Source organism: Sapajus apella, unplaced genomic scaffold, assembly GCF_009761245.1.
Source record: "Sapajus apella isolate SASKATOON/1434 unplaced genomic scaffold, GSC_monkey_1.0 scaffold54, whole genome shotgun sequence".
NCBI classification, from domain to species: domain Eukaryota; kingdom Metazoa; phylum Chordata; class Mammalia; order Primates; family Cebidae; genus Sapajus; species Sapajus apella.
Genome location: NW_022436994.1, coordinates 9,432,153 through 9,445,755, shown reverse-complemented (window position 1 = coordinate 9,445,755; position 13,603 = coordinate 9,432,153). Strand labels below are relative to the sequence as shown.

At 56.8% G+C, this 13,603-nt stretch overlaps 2 protein-coding genes across 12 annotated transcripts in view; one reads left to right on the top strand and one right to left on the bottom strand.

The window, feature by feature from the left end:
• The window catches only part of CCM2 (CCM2 scaffold protein), a 76,066-nt gene extending 67,915 nt beyond the window's left edge, over window positions 1-8,151 (top strand). For 5 of the 7 annotated variants that reach the window (XM_032244308.1, XM_032244305.1, XM_032244303.1 and 2 more), the window contains 6 exons: window positions 255-391; window positions 1,978-2,113; window positions 5,037-5,094; window positions 5,782-5,893; window positions 6,576-6,714; window positions 7,466-8,151. In XM_032244308.1, coding sequence (XP_032100199.1) covers window positions 5,885-5,893; window positions 6,576-6,714; window positions 7,466-7,746 — 429 coding nt within the window. In that variant the 5' untranslated portion in view covers window positions 255-391; window positions 1,978-2,113; window positions 5,037-5,094; window positions 5,782-5,884 and the 3' untranslated portion in view covers window positions 7,747-8,151. Of the gene's footprint in view, window positions 1-254; window positions 392-1,977; window positions 2,114-4,056; window positions 4,180-5,036; window positions 5,095-5,781; window positions 5,894-6,575; window positions 6,715-7,465 lie in introns of all 7 variants that reach the window. The other 2 variants (XM_032244309.1, XM_032244307.1) reach the window with 2 other exon arrangements.
• A 2,277-nt stretch (window positions 8,152-10,428) lies between these two features.
• Window positions 10,429-13,603, bottom strand: part of NACAD (NAC alpha domain containing) — a 7,989-nt gene continuing 4,814 nt past the window's right edge. For 2 of the 5 annotated variants that reach the window (XM_032244293.1, XM_032244289.1), the window contains 7 exons: window positions 12,048-13,588; window positions 11,728-11,840; window positions 11,574-11,645; window positions 11,108-11,254; window positions 10,876-11,019; window positions 10,639-10,761; window positions 10,429-10,520 (listed from right to left, as the gene is read on the bottom strand). In XM_032244293.1, coding sequence (XP_032100184.1) covers window positions 10,506-10,520; window positions 10,639-10,761; window positions 10,876-11,019; window positions 11,108-11,254; window positions 11,574-11,645; window positions 11,728-11,840; window positions 12,048-13,588 — 2,155 coding nt within the window. In that variant the 3' untranslated portion in view covers window positions 10,429-10,505. The remainder of the gene's footprint in view (window positions 10,521-10,638; window positions 10,762-10,875; window positions 11,020-11,107; window positions 11,255-11,573; window positions 11,646-11,727; window positions 11,841-12,047; window positions 13,589-13,603) is intronic. The other 3 variants (XM_032244290.1, XM_032244288.1, XM_032244291.1) reach the window with 2 other exon arrangements.

Sequence of the window (13,603 nt, the reverse complement as noted above, 5' to 3'; positions counted from 1 at the left end):
CAAGATGACATGCAGTTCTGGTGCCCTGGAGCTTAGGGCTCATTTGTTCCCACCCTTGTTTAGAGAAGCAGGGGAGGGAGGCAGCCTGCCCTGAGGTATGCCTGGTGCTGCCCCTTCACCCAGGTTGTTCTGTGGGCACCTAAGCCAGGTAAAAGGCCTCTCAGCCTGTTTCTATAGCGGCTCCAGCTGTTGCCTCAGGTGCCCTCCTGCCTGCCTTTCCACTGCGCTAACCTGAGTTGGTGTTGACTTCACAGCCCAGGACCCAGGGATCTCCCCCAGCCAGAGTCTGTGTGCAGAAAGTTCCAGAGGCCTCAGTGCAGGCTCCCTGTCAGAGAGCGCAGTTGGGCCCGTGGAGGCATGCTGCTTGGTCATCCTGGCTGCAGAGAGCAAGGTGAGACTTTCTTGCCCCACTCACTTAAAACGGTGCACTGTCCCTGGCTCCTCCCAAACGCGGCCCCGCCCATGGCCCCACCCTGGCCACACCCAGCACAGCACTGCGCACTGCCCAGGCCCCAGCTACTTCCTCTACCATTGCTTGGCCCCACCACACCCTGGTCCCTGCCCAGCACCCCTCTCTCTGTTCAGCCTTGCCCCAGACATGGCCCCCTATCCTGCCCTTGCCTACAGCTTGTCTACCCCTGGCTGCATCCCAGGTCCTGCCCCAGGTCCAGGCTCTCTGCTGGTTCCCACCCCTATGCCTTCCACCCCTCCCGTCTCCAGTCCCGTCCCTCCCACCCCGAACACCTTCCCTGAGACCACCTGGCCACTGAGCTCTTTTTAGTTTTTTTGAGACAGAGTCTTGCTGTTGCCCAGGCTGTAGTGCAGTGGCATGATCTCGGCTCACGGCATCTTCCTTTGCCTGGGTTCAAGCAATTCCCCTGCCCCAGCCTCCTCGGCAGCTGGGATTACAGGCATATACCACCATGCCTGGCTAAATTTTGTATTTTTAGTAGACGGGGTTTTACCATCTTGGCCAGACTGGTCTTGAACTCCTGACGTTGTGATCCGCCTGCCTCAGCCTCCCAAAGTGCTGGGATTACAGGCATGAGCCAACACTCTCGGCTGCCAATGAGCTTTTTGTTCATCGTTCTTCAAGGTGTCCCCACGCTGATGGGCAGGCAGCGGCTGTCACCTGCCTGGGGGCTGCATCCTAGACCCGCCTAGTGTTTCAGACTGTGCTTGCAGATTCCTCATGACCTGGAAGAGCCAAGGACCAGGCCCTTGTAGGCCAGGGTTTGGGGCCCCCTCAGTTGCCCAATAGCTGTGGGGCCTTGGCAGTCACTTAACACCTTTCTGTTTAATTTCCATATCTGTGAAATGGATACTAGTGACCACCCACCTTAAATATCCTCCAATGAGCATTTCTCAGTGTTGGTGCTACTATCATTTTTAACCGGATAATTTTCCACTGTGAGAGGCTGCCCTGTGCATTGTAGGGTGTTGAGCAGCATCCCTGGCTTCTCCCCTTGTGACAGCTGAAAATGTCTCCAGATATTGCCACATATCCCCTGGGAGGGGTACAAAAATTGCCCCAGTTGAGACCCTTTGCTTTTGACAGCTCACCGTTATAAAACCATTTTATAGCTGTCAGAAACACTTCCAGGCGGGCTGTGATACTGATAGTATCTCTTCTCACCTCTTTCCTGGGCTAGGATAGGGTTGTGAGGGTGTTGACAGGTCAGGTTAATGGAAAGAGAACGTGGGGCTGGGAGCTAACGCTTGTGGCCTACACAATCCCCTCACACTTGGAAAACCACCCCGGGCCACAGGACAGTCCTAGATGGAGTCCTGGGGCAGTTGGCTGGGTCTCCCTTTTGACACCCCTTTGGGTCAGTAAAAGGCAGAGGGACACATTTTGGCATTTGTTCTTCATTCATGTTTATTGAGCATCTAGGCTGCCCCAAGTATCCTGGAGGCCGCCTGGGAAGGTGCGATCTCCAGCCAGACTGACCGAGCAGCTGCTCTCCCCCACTGCAGGTCGCTGCGGAGGAGCTTTGCTGTCTGCTAGGCCAGGTCTTCCAGGTTGTTTACACGGAGTCCACCATCGACTTTCTGGACAGAGCGATATTTGATGGGGCCTCCACCCCCACCCACCACCTGTCCCTGCACAGCGGTATGTTGAGTGAGAATGGGCAGCGGGTGTGAGCAGGGACAGGAGGGGCTACTTCAGGGGACCCAGCTCCCATGAGTTACTCCTGGAATAGTGCAGTTACTGCAGTGACATGGTGACTTTGTTTCCAGACTTTGCTGTTCACATTAGTCCATAGGGTTTCCTCAAGGCAGAAATGTCACCTGTCCTTCAGGGAGTTACACCAGGTCAGCCTGGTGGCTTCCTGGCATAAATTTGGGGTCTGTGAACACTTTCTGGAACCTCTTGTGGCTAAAGTCACTTCACTTAGAACAAAGAGCCGGGAGAAAGCTCCTAGCAGTGGGGCCTATGACGGAATTGGGGAGGCTGAGTGGGCCTGGGGAGCCTTCCTTTTAGTATGCCCAGACCATGGCTGCTCTTAATGTGAGGCTCCTTCCAGGACCATGGCCAGACCCATGGGAAGCTGCTCAGGCTGCCCTGGGAGGCCAGCTGGCAGCAATAGAGCAGTGGCAGATGGGGAAGAATCCAGGGAACCGGGAGCTGCCTCCTCTTGCATGTCCCACACAGCATTTTCAGGAGTCTGTTAGTCCATTAAAAATACTTCATCAGCAAGTTCACTTAAGCCTTTAAAAACACCAAGATCATCTGTTTTTTCATCTATTTTTTTTTTAGATTTATTACTTATTGAGGATTAATGGTTTACATAAATTGGCTACATAGAAAGCTACTGGACAGTATAGCTTGTTGAGTGCAATTTCTTCTTTTTATGGAGATAAGTCCCAGCCCTCTACCTTTTCCCCAGTAACTCATACATCTCCATGAAGAGAGTAAATGGTGTTACATCATGGAGATCCCTGGGGAGACCGGCATGAGAGCTGCTGCTTAGTTCCTCCTCCCTCCCTTTCTTGCTGCTAGTACCAGAGCCCTTTGTGGGTGCCGCACGCCCTGTGTTGGCGCAGCAGCTGCAGAGAGGACAGCTGCTGAGCTCCATCTCTTTTAGTCCGCAGTGACCCAGTGAGATAGGTGCAGTCTTCTCCATTTTAGAGATGGGGAAGTGGAGGCTTAGAAGTCAGCAGCTCATCCAGAGGAATGTACCATGTGAGGAGCAGGTGGTTTATCAATCTGTAATTAAACCTTCAGTTTTAGTGTGATTGGTTTGACCCTTGTGCTTTAAAATTCCCAAAAGACCTTTTTTTCTTTAATTTTTTTTTTTTTTTTTTTTGAGATGAGTCTCACTTTATCTCCCAGGCTGGAGTACAGTGGCGTAATCTCGGCTCACTGCAATCTCCGGCTGCCAGGTTCAAGCAATTCTCCTGCCTCAGCCTCCCAAGTAGCTGAGACTACTCAGGTGCGCCACCACTATGCCTGGCTAATCTTTCGTATTTTTAGTAGAGACAGAGTTTCACCATGCTGGCCAGGCTGGTCTCAAACTCCTAACCTCATGATCCACCTGCCTCAGCCTCCCAAAGGGTTGGTATTACAGGTGTGAGCCACCACGCCTGGCCTTCTTTAATAAAATTTTTAACTGAGAAGTACACAAGTCATACGTGTACAGTTGAATGAATTTTCACAAAGTAAACACATGATGTAACACTACTACTTGGGGCTGCTTAAGTGGGCCTGTTCCCCTGCCAGTCTTTCCCTAGACCTCCTCAGGGGATCCACACACGGATGTGTACACATTACGCGCACTCACTCATGCGTGCATTCTCCGCTTATTTCTGCTTTGGAGTTTTGCTTGCTGTGTTAGTTCTCTCTACTACAGCTATGCCAAAACATAGCAATGTAAACAGAAATATATTATAATCCTATACATTAGAGTCCAGTGTGGGTCTCACTGGGCTAAAGTTGTGTCCACAGGGCTGGTTCCTTCTAGAGGCTCCAGAGAGGAAGCCATTTCCTTGTCTTTCCAGCTCCTAGAGGTGGCCGCATGCCTTGGCTTATGGCCCTTCCTCTTATCTTCACAGCCAGCCACGTGACGTCTTCCACAGTCACATCTTCCTTTGACTCTCAGCTTCCTCTGCATTTCGGGACCCTTGCATTCACATTGAGCCCACCCAAATTCTCCAGGGTCATCTCTCTATTTCAAGGTCAGCCAATTAGCATCCTTTACTTCCCTTTGAAATTGGTAACATATTCACCAATTCCAGGGATTAGGATGTGGACATCTTTGGGGGGGGTCATTATTCTGCCCGCCATACTTACCTTTTAGTAAGTGCCAGAAATGTCCCTTTTATCTCCCAGTGTCTCCCTCTGCTCCCATTTAGTCTTACCCTCTCCACAACACTCACCTGCCTCGCTCACAAAGCTTTCACTGACTGCCTGTGGTGGTGTGGAAATGTGCCTTCCCCAGGTTTGGAATAGCAAATTACAGTCTGTGTCACATAGACCTAATGTCATTTGTTGAATGTTGCTGCTCAGTGCCAGACCCTTTGCTGGTCTGAGGGTCTCAGGAATCCTGTGGCTTCACACGGGGTTCAGGTGGGGAGTCAGACTGCCCGGCTCTGACTGTGGTTTCTGCTGTGTGACCTGGGCTAAGTTTTGTGACCTCTCTGACTTACTTCCTCATCTACAAGTGATGACAGGGGTGATATGTGCCTGAGTTAAAGGAGACACAGCCCCAGTAACCCTGCCTGGCACATGAGTGATACCTCAAGGACAGCTTTTGTTGGCTCTGGCCATGGGTGAATGTGGACTTCAGCACAGCCTGCAGCAGGATTTGCATTTGCCAGGATCCCCAGGAGGGGTGTGTGTGGGCTCAAGTCTGAGGGGGCCCTGCCCTGAGGCACACAGCACATTCCAGAGTGCGGGCAGCTTGATGAAGGACAGCAGGGTCCCTGAAGGCTGGGGCTGCCATTGTCTCCTGTAAACAGCAATAGGCTGGACTTGAAATGCCTCCCCACTGTGTTCCCAAAAATCATCTTAGTTTTTTGCATCTTCCTTGCAGATGACTCTTCTACAAAAGTGGACATTAAGGAGACCTATGAGGTGGAAGCCAGCACTTTGTGAGTGCACATGCCATCAAGCCCTGCGGTGGGACATGCACCAAATGCATTGCTCTGTGTTGTCCAGGCTGCAGCCAGTTGGCCCCCTAACTTAGTTCACCCTCACTAAGCCATCCCCAGACCCACTGTCCCAAGCTTAGTGAGTGGCTGAAGCTTGGCTCACTGCCCTCTCCTCATAGATTTCTAGAGCGCTTGCTGTCCCTCTGGTCTCTCCCTGTCCACTTTCCCTTGGCCTCCCAAGAATGAGCTTGTAACAGGCATGTTGGATCGAGCCGTCCCCCTGCCCAAGCCTGCTGAGGCACTGGCCTTCTGACCTGTCTCTGCCTCTGCCTGGGCCTCTGTAGTAGCTCAGCCCACACACGCTCTCCTTTCCTGCTACCCCCCACCCCAGCTCCTCCCTCCGAGCCTGTTGCTCCCCACTCCCAACAGTGCTGCCCACCGCCTTGACCTACGTACTCCCTCCCTTCATTCAGAGCCTAACTCAGAGCCATACCCGCAGGGAGCCCCAGGACCAGGCCAAGCTGACCACCCTGCATGCCCAGCCAGCTCTCCTCTCATTGTCATCACTTACATTCCTCTGTTCGAGGACGGGGACCCACACACACAGCACAGACTAGGTTTCCTGAAACGTGTGTGGGATGGAAGGGTCGGGGAAGCTACCCGCTCACATACCACATTTCTTCCCAGCTGTTTCCCTGAATCCGTGGATGTGGGTGGCGCGTCACCCCACAGCAAGACCATCAGTGAGAGTGAGCTGAGCGCCAGCGCCACTGAGCTGCTGCAAGACTACATGCTGACAGTAGGCCTCTGCCACAGGGACACTGGACTGCATGAGGGAGGGGGTATCCCAGGGAGGATGGGGGAAGGGAGGAGAGGGAGCAGCAGTGCAGGGCAGGCTGCAGTGAGTGAGGTCACCTAGGGTACTCTTGATCAGTTTTGCTGAGATCGCCACCTTTTCCCGGGGACAGTCTAGGAGAGCATGAGTCAGTGGGGCTGAGTTTGGGGGTACTGTGGTCATCAGGGCTGGACTTTGGGCTTCTGCTTCGGTCCTGGGGGAGGGGAGGGAACAGTGGTCCCTGCAAGGCCACGTGGCCAGGCACTTTTATTCTTCTCATCTTATATAGTTCTGTCATTGAAAACAGTGTTCCTGACCTCCCTGTGTGTAGCCTAAGGGCATGGGCATTGGCCCCAGGCCAGGTTGCCAACTTCCACCCTGCCCTGCTGGCTCCTGTCCTTCCTGTGCACTCTGTGTTCCAGCTCAGGAGGGTGGAGCTGTCTGGGTGCCTTGGTTTCCTCTGGGTGGCCTTGTGCCGGACCTGACAGGATGGGGACACAGTGTGGGCATTCTGATGCCTCAGCCTATGCAGAGGTGAAACCAGAGCTGGTGCTCTGGCTGGAGCTGGTGGCTGTCGCAGCGTAGGCCCGACTGCCGACTCTTGCCCACTGCACCCAACCCTGCACCTGGCCCTGCTCTCTTGCAGCTGCGCACCAAGCTGTCGTCGCAGGAGATCCAGCAGTTTGCGGCACTGCTGCACGAGTACCGCAATGGGGCCTCAATCCACGAGTTCTGCATCAACCTGCGGCAGCTCTATGGGGATAGCCGCAAGTTCCTGCTGCTTGGTGAGTGGGCCCCGGAGAGAGACTGGCTTGTCCAAACCTGGCTTGGGGAGGCTAATCCCTCCTGGGAATGTGCACACGGACCCCTCAGTGGGTGCAACAGGGGCTCCATCAGCGATGGGAGATTGGAACTAGAGATGACCATGAAAGCACAGTCCAGAGATCAGGAACTCCTTCTGTGCTGGGCCCTGCGTCACTTCCTAGCATGGGGCTCTGTGTGCCCACCCACAGTGGGGAGTAGAGTTTGGCTTGCCAAATAAGAGGGCAGCCCTCTGAGTTGCGGCAATCACCCTGGGCCAGGCCGTGGCAGGGGAACAGTGGACTTTGGCATGAGGCCTACCTCTGAGGACTGCAGCCTTGTTGCTGTGTGCCAGCAGGTGGCCTTGAGGACTGCTGTGGGCCTCACTTTCCTCACTGTAAAATGGGGACTTTGTGAGGACTAGTAGACAATGAGAGGAGGCCACAGGCTCTTGGCCTGTGCTGGTGCCTTGAGGCCAGGGTGGGTGCATGTGGCAGAGGCAGTAAGCTGTCAGGGCCAGCCGCAGTGCCTGTCAGAGGAGGTTTTAGCTAAACCGTCTGGACCCAGGAAACTATTTCAACCAGGATGCCAGATGCGAGGAGCATGGCATCAGAGTCCCGCAGGCCATGCACCAGGGGCAGCTGTGGCCCTGTCAGAGGGCTCTGAGCCCTGGGAGAAGAGCTGAGTGGGCTGAGCCGAACTGGAGGTGCCATGCTGGGTGTCGTGTGTCTGCAGGTCTGAGGCCCTTCATCCCTGAGAAGGACAGCCAGCACTTCGAGAACTTCCTGGAGACCATTGGCGTGAAGGATGGCCGTGGCATCATCACCGACAGCTTTGGCAGGCACCGGCGGGCCCTGAGTACCACGTCCAGTTCCACCACCAATGGGAACAGGGCCACGGGCAGCTCTGATGACCGGTCAGCACCTTCAGAGGGGGATGAGTGGGACCGCATGATCTCGGACATCAGCAGCGACATCGAGGCACTGGGCTGCAGCATGGACCAGGACTCAGCATGATGGGCAGCGGATGGTGGGGCACCCAAACCTTCTGCACAGTCGTCGTAGGCCTTTCCGAAAGGAGCTGTCCAGACCTGCGTGTCAGCCCTTGTTCGGGGCCAGCGAGAAGCTCCAGGCACAGGTAGTCCCGGGCGGCTCAGGTCCTCTACTGTGAAGGAGCAGGGAGCTGCCGAGGGACACGAGCCCCAGTGCAGGTGGAAGGCTCTTTGCCTTGTCCACCAGGGCTCAGCCGAGCCCTGCAGCTGTCCCCGCTCGGGAGGGCCTGGCCGAGCTGGCAAGGAGAGTGTCCTGTCGGCTGGGCCCTTGGACAGCTGTCAGTTTTGCACATGATGTTCCTATTGTAACTCTCAGAGACCTTAAAAAGAAGTTTACTGCAATGTGAATAATTTAATCTCTGGTTGCCAAGCCTTTGTTTCTGATCCAGTGGGGTGAAAACCATTGGTGCCAGGAGGGGTGTCCGCTCTGGCCTCTGTCCCTGGGTCCCCATCTGCCCTGCAGCACCTGGGACTCAGCACATTGGTCCCGCGGGCTGGGGCGGAGGAGGCAGCAGGCTGTTAAGCCACAGGAAGGACTTCATTTCGACTTGGGCAGTGTGGATGTGGGGCAGGAGCGAGTGTTCTAAGCCCTTCTGTGGGGTAGCGTGCGGCATGTGTTGGGGGCACCTTGATTTTTACATCCTGTGCATTTTGAGGTACTGGCTATGCCCAAGGCTCCCTCCCACTCCCCGTGCTGCAGGTGTTTTCCTCAAACAGCCTGCACTCCCCCACGGAACACAAGTGCTATCTGAGATCTCGTCACCTTGGAGCCCAGGGGCTGGGTTTTCAGAGAGGCCAGAGTGCAACTCTGCCAACCCTCCCTGTGTCCTCATTGTGGGTCTGTCTCCATCCCTGTCCCATGAGCTCTTCTCCCCAAGACCTGTTGGCCTTGGTCTTGCCTGTATCCTTTAGGCCCTCACAAACCTTCCTTGGATATGGGGAGGGGAGAAGAGGTGACCTGGGTCAGGTTGTCCTGGGCCTCTCCCTCCACTGGAGAGTAGCTACACTACCGCTGAGACCCCCCCAGGGGGACAGACATCTGGGAAGGATGTTGGCTGTCACATCTCCCTCCTGCCCAGGCTGGGGGCCTGGCCTTACTGGGTGGAGGGGCTGCATGTCAGGCCCCAGGACTTCTCTGGCTCAGGCTCGGGGGAGAACGGAGAGCCTCTGGGGCTCCATGGACACCCCGATTGTGTCCAGGGCAAGCCAGAGGATCCGGAGTATTCAGGTACCTTCTTGAATAAGGTGGATGGGTTTGTGCAGTATCACAGCTTCTGGACAGGAAAGGGCCTGGTCAGTGTTGTTTGTTTTTGAGATGGAGTCTCACTCTGTTGCCCAGGGTGGAATACAGTGGCACGATCTCAGCTCACTGCAACCTCCGCTTCCTGGGTTCAAGTCATTCTCCTGCCTCAGCCACCTGAGTAGCTGGCACTACAGGTGCCTACTACCACGCCTAGCTAATTTTTGTATTATTTTTAGTAGAGACAGGTAGACATATTGGCCATGCAGGTCTTGAACTCCTGACCTTGTGATCTGCCCACCTCAGCCTCCCCAAGTGCTAGGATTACAGGCATGAGCCACCGTGCCTGGCCCTGGTCACTGTTTTATGGGTGAGTTTTCCCACTGTACTGGGCTGTTGTAGAGCTGTTTGTTTATACTCATGGGACCAGGCCAGGCCGGGGCAGGTGGCAGGCCATTTACTACTGATGCTGTCTCTAGGTTTATATGAAAATGGATGTGCCCTGGAAGCACAGAGAGGCTGAGGATGAACCACACAGTCCTGGGCTCCTGCCCCCCACCAGAGCCTACCCTGTGCCGGAGGCGCCAGTGTCCCCCTTCCAGCCCATGGGTTGAACATGGCCTTGTGTGGGCTTTCTGTGTAGAGCATCACAGGAACCACTCACCTGCCCCTCCAGCGCCCATCCCAGATGTGATCCCCATGCTGTGGTCACTGGTTTGTGCCAGCAGAAAGAGTAGAGGACATGGAGCAGATGAGGGGGAACCAGAGGCCATGGAGCAGATGAGGGGGAACCAGAGGGCAGTGAGGGGACACTAGGAGGGCGGGTAATGAGGGGACACCAGAGGGCGATGAGGGGACACCCAGAGTGATGAGGGGACACCGGGGAGTAATGAGGGGACACCAGAGGGCAGTGAGAGGACACGGGGGGTAATGAGGGGACACCCAGAGTGTTGAGGGGACACCAGAGGGCAATAAGGGGACACCCAGAATGAGGGGACACCAGGGAGTAATGGGGACACCAGAGGGCAATGAGGGGACACCCAGAGTGAGGGGACACCAGGGAGTAATGGGGACACCAAGAGAGTGATGAGGGGATACCAGAGGAAGGTGAGACACCCAGAGGGCGATGAAGGGACACCAGAAGGTGGTAAGGGGACACCCAGAGGGCGATGGGGGGACACCCAGAGGGCGATGGGACATCAGGGAGTAATGAGGGGACACACCAGGGAGTAATGAGGGGACATCAGGGAGTGATGAGGGGACACCAGAGGGCAGTGAGGGGACACCACAGAGCAATGAAGGGACATCGGGGGGACACCAGGGAGTGGTGAGGGGACATCAGAGGGAAATGAAGAGATGCTAAGGGGTGATGATGGGACTCCGGAAGGCGAGGAGGAGACACCAGAGGGCAATGAAGGGACACCGATTTATTGAGTAGCAGAGCTAAGGAAAGGCGAAGGATGGCTCCAGCTTCTGGTCAGTGGCTACATGGTCAGTTCCTGCAGAAGGAGACAGTCATGTTGGTGGAAGCACGCCCCTAGTGGAGCCAACAGCGAGACTCCTCTGAGGCCCTCGGGGACAGCTCAGGGGCAGGGAAAGGGGCCAGTGCTTGCTCACCATGATGGCGTTGACAATGTCACTGTGGTTGTCTCTCAGAGCCCGCACGGCCTTGGCCCTGGACACATTGGCCTGCGCCATCACCAGCTCAATGTCACGCAGTTCCAGCCCCGCCTCGTCCACCTGGGGTTGAGGGAGCAGGGAAGTGGCTGGAGCTGTTTGCGGTCCCTGGGGCAGAGCCCCCATATAGTGCATCTCACCACCCCCTTGCAAGGTCCTGTAGCCCCTGCACCTCACCTCTTCCTCCTCATCTTCCTCTTCCTTGCACTCCAGCCTCACCCGGGGCCTGGGTGCTGACTCAGGGATCAAGGCCGAGGGCTCTGAGGGCACCTTGAACTTCTCAGCTGCAGCCTTGTGCACTTGCTGGGACAGGTCCTCAATCTGCAACATGGAAGACAGCTGTGTCAGTAGAGCCTACACCATCCTTGTCCCTCGGACCCCCCATTCCACCACAGCCTCCACCACAAACCTTGGCCTCGCCAAAGACCACGTAAGTGTCTGAGGCTGGGCTCTTGAAGACGTCAGGCTTAGCGATGACAAAGAGAATGTTCTTGGACTTCTGGATGGTGATCCTGGTGACTCCCTGAATCTGCCGCAAGCCCAGCTTTGACATCGCCTGGAGTAGAGGGCAGAGCGGGGCTCAGACCTGGTGTTAGCCCATGTCGGGGGAGGAGAGCAGCACAGTGCGAAGGAAGGCAAAGTCTCCACCGCCAACTTCCCTGAGACCTTGGGCTGGTGGTTGGTCCCTCCCCATGAGCCTCAGTCTGTAAGGGCCCTCATGACATCCCAGCCTCAGCTGTTTAGGGGAAGGTGTATGGGTCATGGGCATTGACCCAGAGGCCCCCTGATGGATGGGATTTCATTAGCCATGGAGTGTGAGGGTCTTGGTAAGGACGTTTCCCCCACAGGTGGTCCCTGGGGAACCACCAGCCCACCTTTCGGGCCTTCTTCTCGCTGCGACTTTGCTTGGCTTTGGCGATGGTCTCCTCACTGCCGCCTGCTGGGGCCTGAGAAAAGTTGACAGCTGAGCATCCATGAGTGGAGTGTGGGGCCCTCCCAGAGGCCCACCCTCTTCCCTGGACTAGGCACCTGGGCTGGACACTGTGCAGTTTGAGGAGCCAAGATGTCCTGCTCATCCAGCTCGGCTGACGACTCCCCGTGGCTATCCGAATGCTGGTTTGAGCCCGGGACCCGAGGTGAGTCTGGGGAAGGGGAGAGGTGTGAGGATGCCTCTTGTTTCTAGTTGGGGGTCAGGGGGTTAGGACCCTGGCCAGCTCTCCATGATGGCCATGCATGGGTTTTGGGCCCACCACCCCACCACTTCAGAGGCCCTCCAGGACAGGACAGCTGTGAGGAGGAGTCCAGTTGACCCAAGCCCCAGGGCACTTAACTCCCACCCTCCCTCTTACCTTCCTCCAGGCTGTCCTCGTCCTCTTGCTGCTCGGGGGCTGAGAGCCCTTGAGGGCCAGCTGGGCTCTGGGGCCCAGAGCGAGGAGGCACTTGGCAAGGGAGCGAGATCTGCAAGGCCAGGTCTTTGGCATCCGTGGGGGCCACCTTGGGGCTGAGGAGTGGGGAGTGAGGCGAGAGGCTGACTCCCAGCTCAATCCCCAGAGGCTGTGTGGTTCCTGAGACAGCAACAGTGGCAGGCTGGGCTCCTGCCTGGGGCGGTGGGAGGCCCAGAGAGCCTGGGGGCTCCTTGTCTTCCACGGAGTCTTCCTGGGGGTCCTGGCACAGGCAGGGGGCTGGGGGGTCCAGTGGGGGTAGGGCTGCCTCAGCAAGGACACCAGGAACAGAAGGGTCAGGGCCCAGGAGCCTGTCCAGGGGTAAGCTGGGCAGACCCTTTGCAAGGTTTTCTGGGGGCTGCAGCAAGTGGGGGCCAAGGACAATAGGTGCTTCCTGGGATTGCTCAACACTGCCCAGGCCCAGCACAGGCTCCGGCTGCTGGGAGGTTGGTGCAGATGTGGGGGCAGGCATTTCAGGGCAGCTTCCGTCCAGCCTGCACACAGCCCCTACTGAAGACTCTGGGCAGGAGTCCAGACAGGCTTCTGTGGCCACAGCTGAGGGAAGTCTGGGCTCCAGGGTGAACTTGCCACTCGGGCCTCTTCCCTCCCTGGCTGGGCTCAGGAGCCGGGCCTGGCTGACCTCAGGGCAGGCAGCAGGAGGAGCCTCGGGGACCTCCCCTGCACCTCCCAGGGCTGACCCAGGTCCACATGCCCGAGCCGGTGGCTTGAGGCCTCCTCCCTGCTGGTTCTCAGCCTCCAGGGTCTCCTTTGGGGGCAAGTCCCCATCACCTGTGTGCACTCGGGCTCCCAGACATGCTTGCCGTTTGGGCATAGGAAGGGCTTCTGCTACTTCCTCCCCCATACCAGAGGCAGGCTCAGGGAGATGGGGGGCCTCCAGGCCCAAGGTGGGACCCACATCTTCCAGTGCGCCCCAAGGTGTCCCAGCTTCTGCAGCTGGCTGTGGGTCATCCTGTTGGACCTGGTCCAAGGCTGCAGGCTCTGGGACTCTAGGGAGGGCTATGTTCTCAGGTGCTGGCCTGGGACCTAAGGCTGCACCTGCTTCCTGCTGAGCCATGGAGGCCACGGACTCTGTCCCTGGGGTGCAGTCTGCTTCTGCCTGCAAGGTCTGAGGGGTGGCCACAGCCAGAGACTCTGGAACTGAGGTGGGGCCTGTGTCTTGTAGAGGCAAAGGTGCTGTCATAGCAGAGTCCTGGGGTAATGTGAGGCCGTCTTCAGCCTGCTGCGGCACAAGCGTGGCTGCAGCCACAGCAGAGTCCTGGGTTAAAGTGAGGGCATCTTCAGCCTGCTGGGGCACAAGTGTGGTTACAGCCACAGCGGAGTCCTGGGGTAAGGTGAGGGCATCTTCAGCCTGCTGGAGCACAAGTGTGGTTATAGCCACAGGCTCTGGGCCTGATTGGAGGTCTGTGTCTTGTGGGGGCAGAGGTGATGTCACAGCGGAGTCC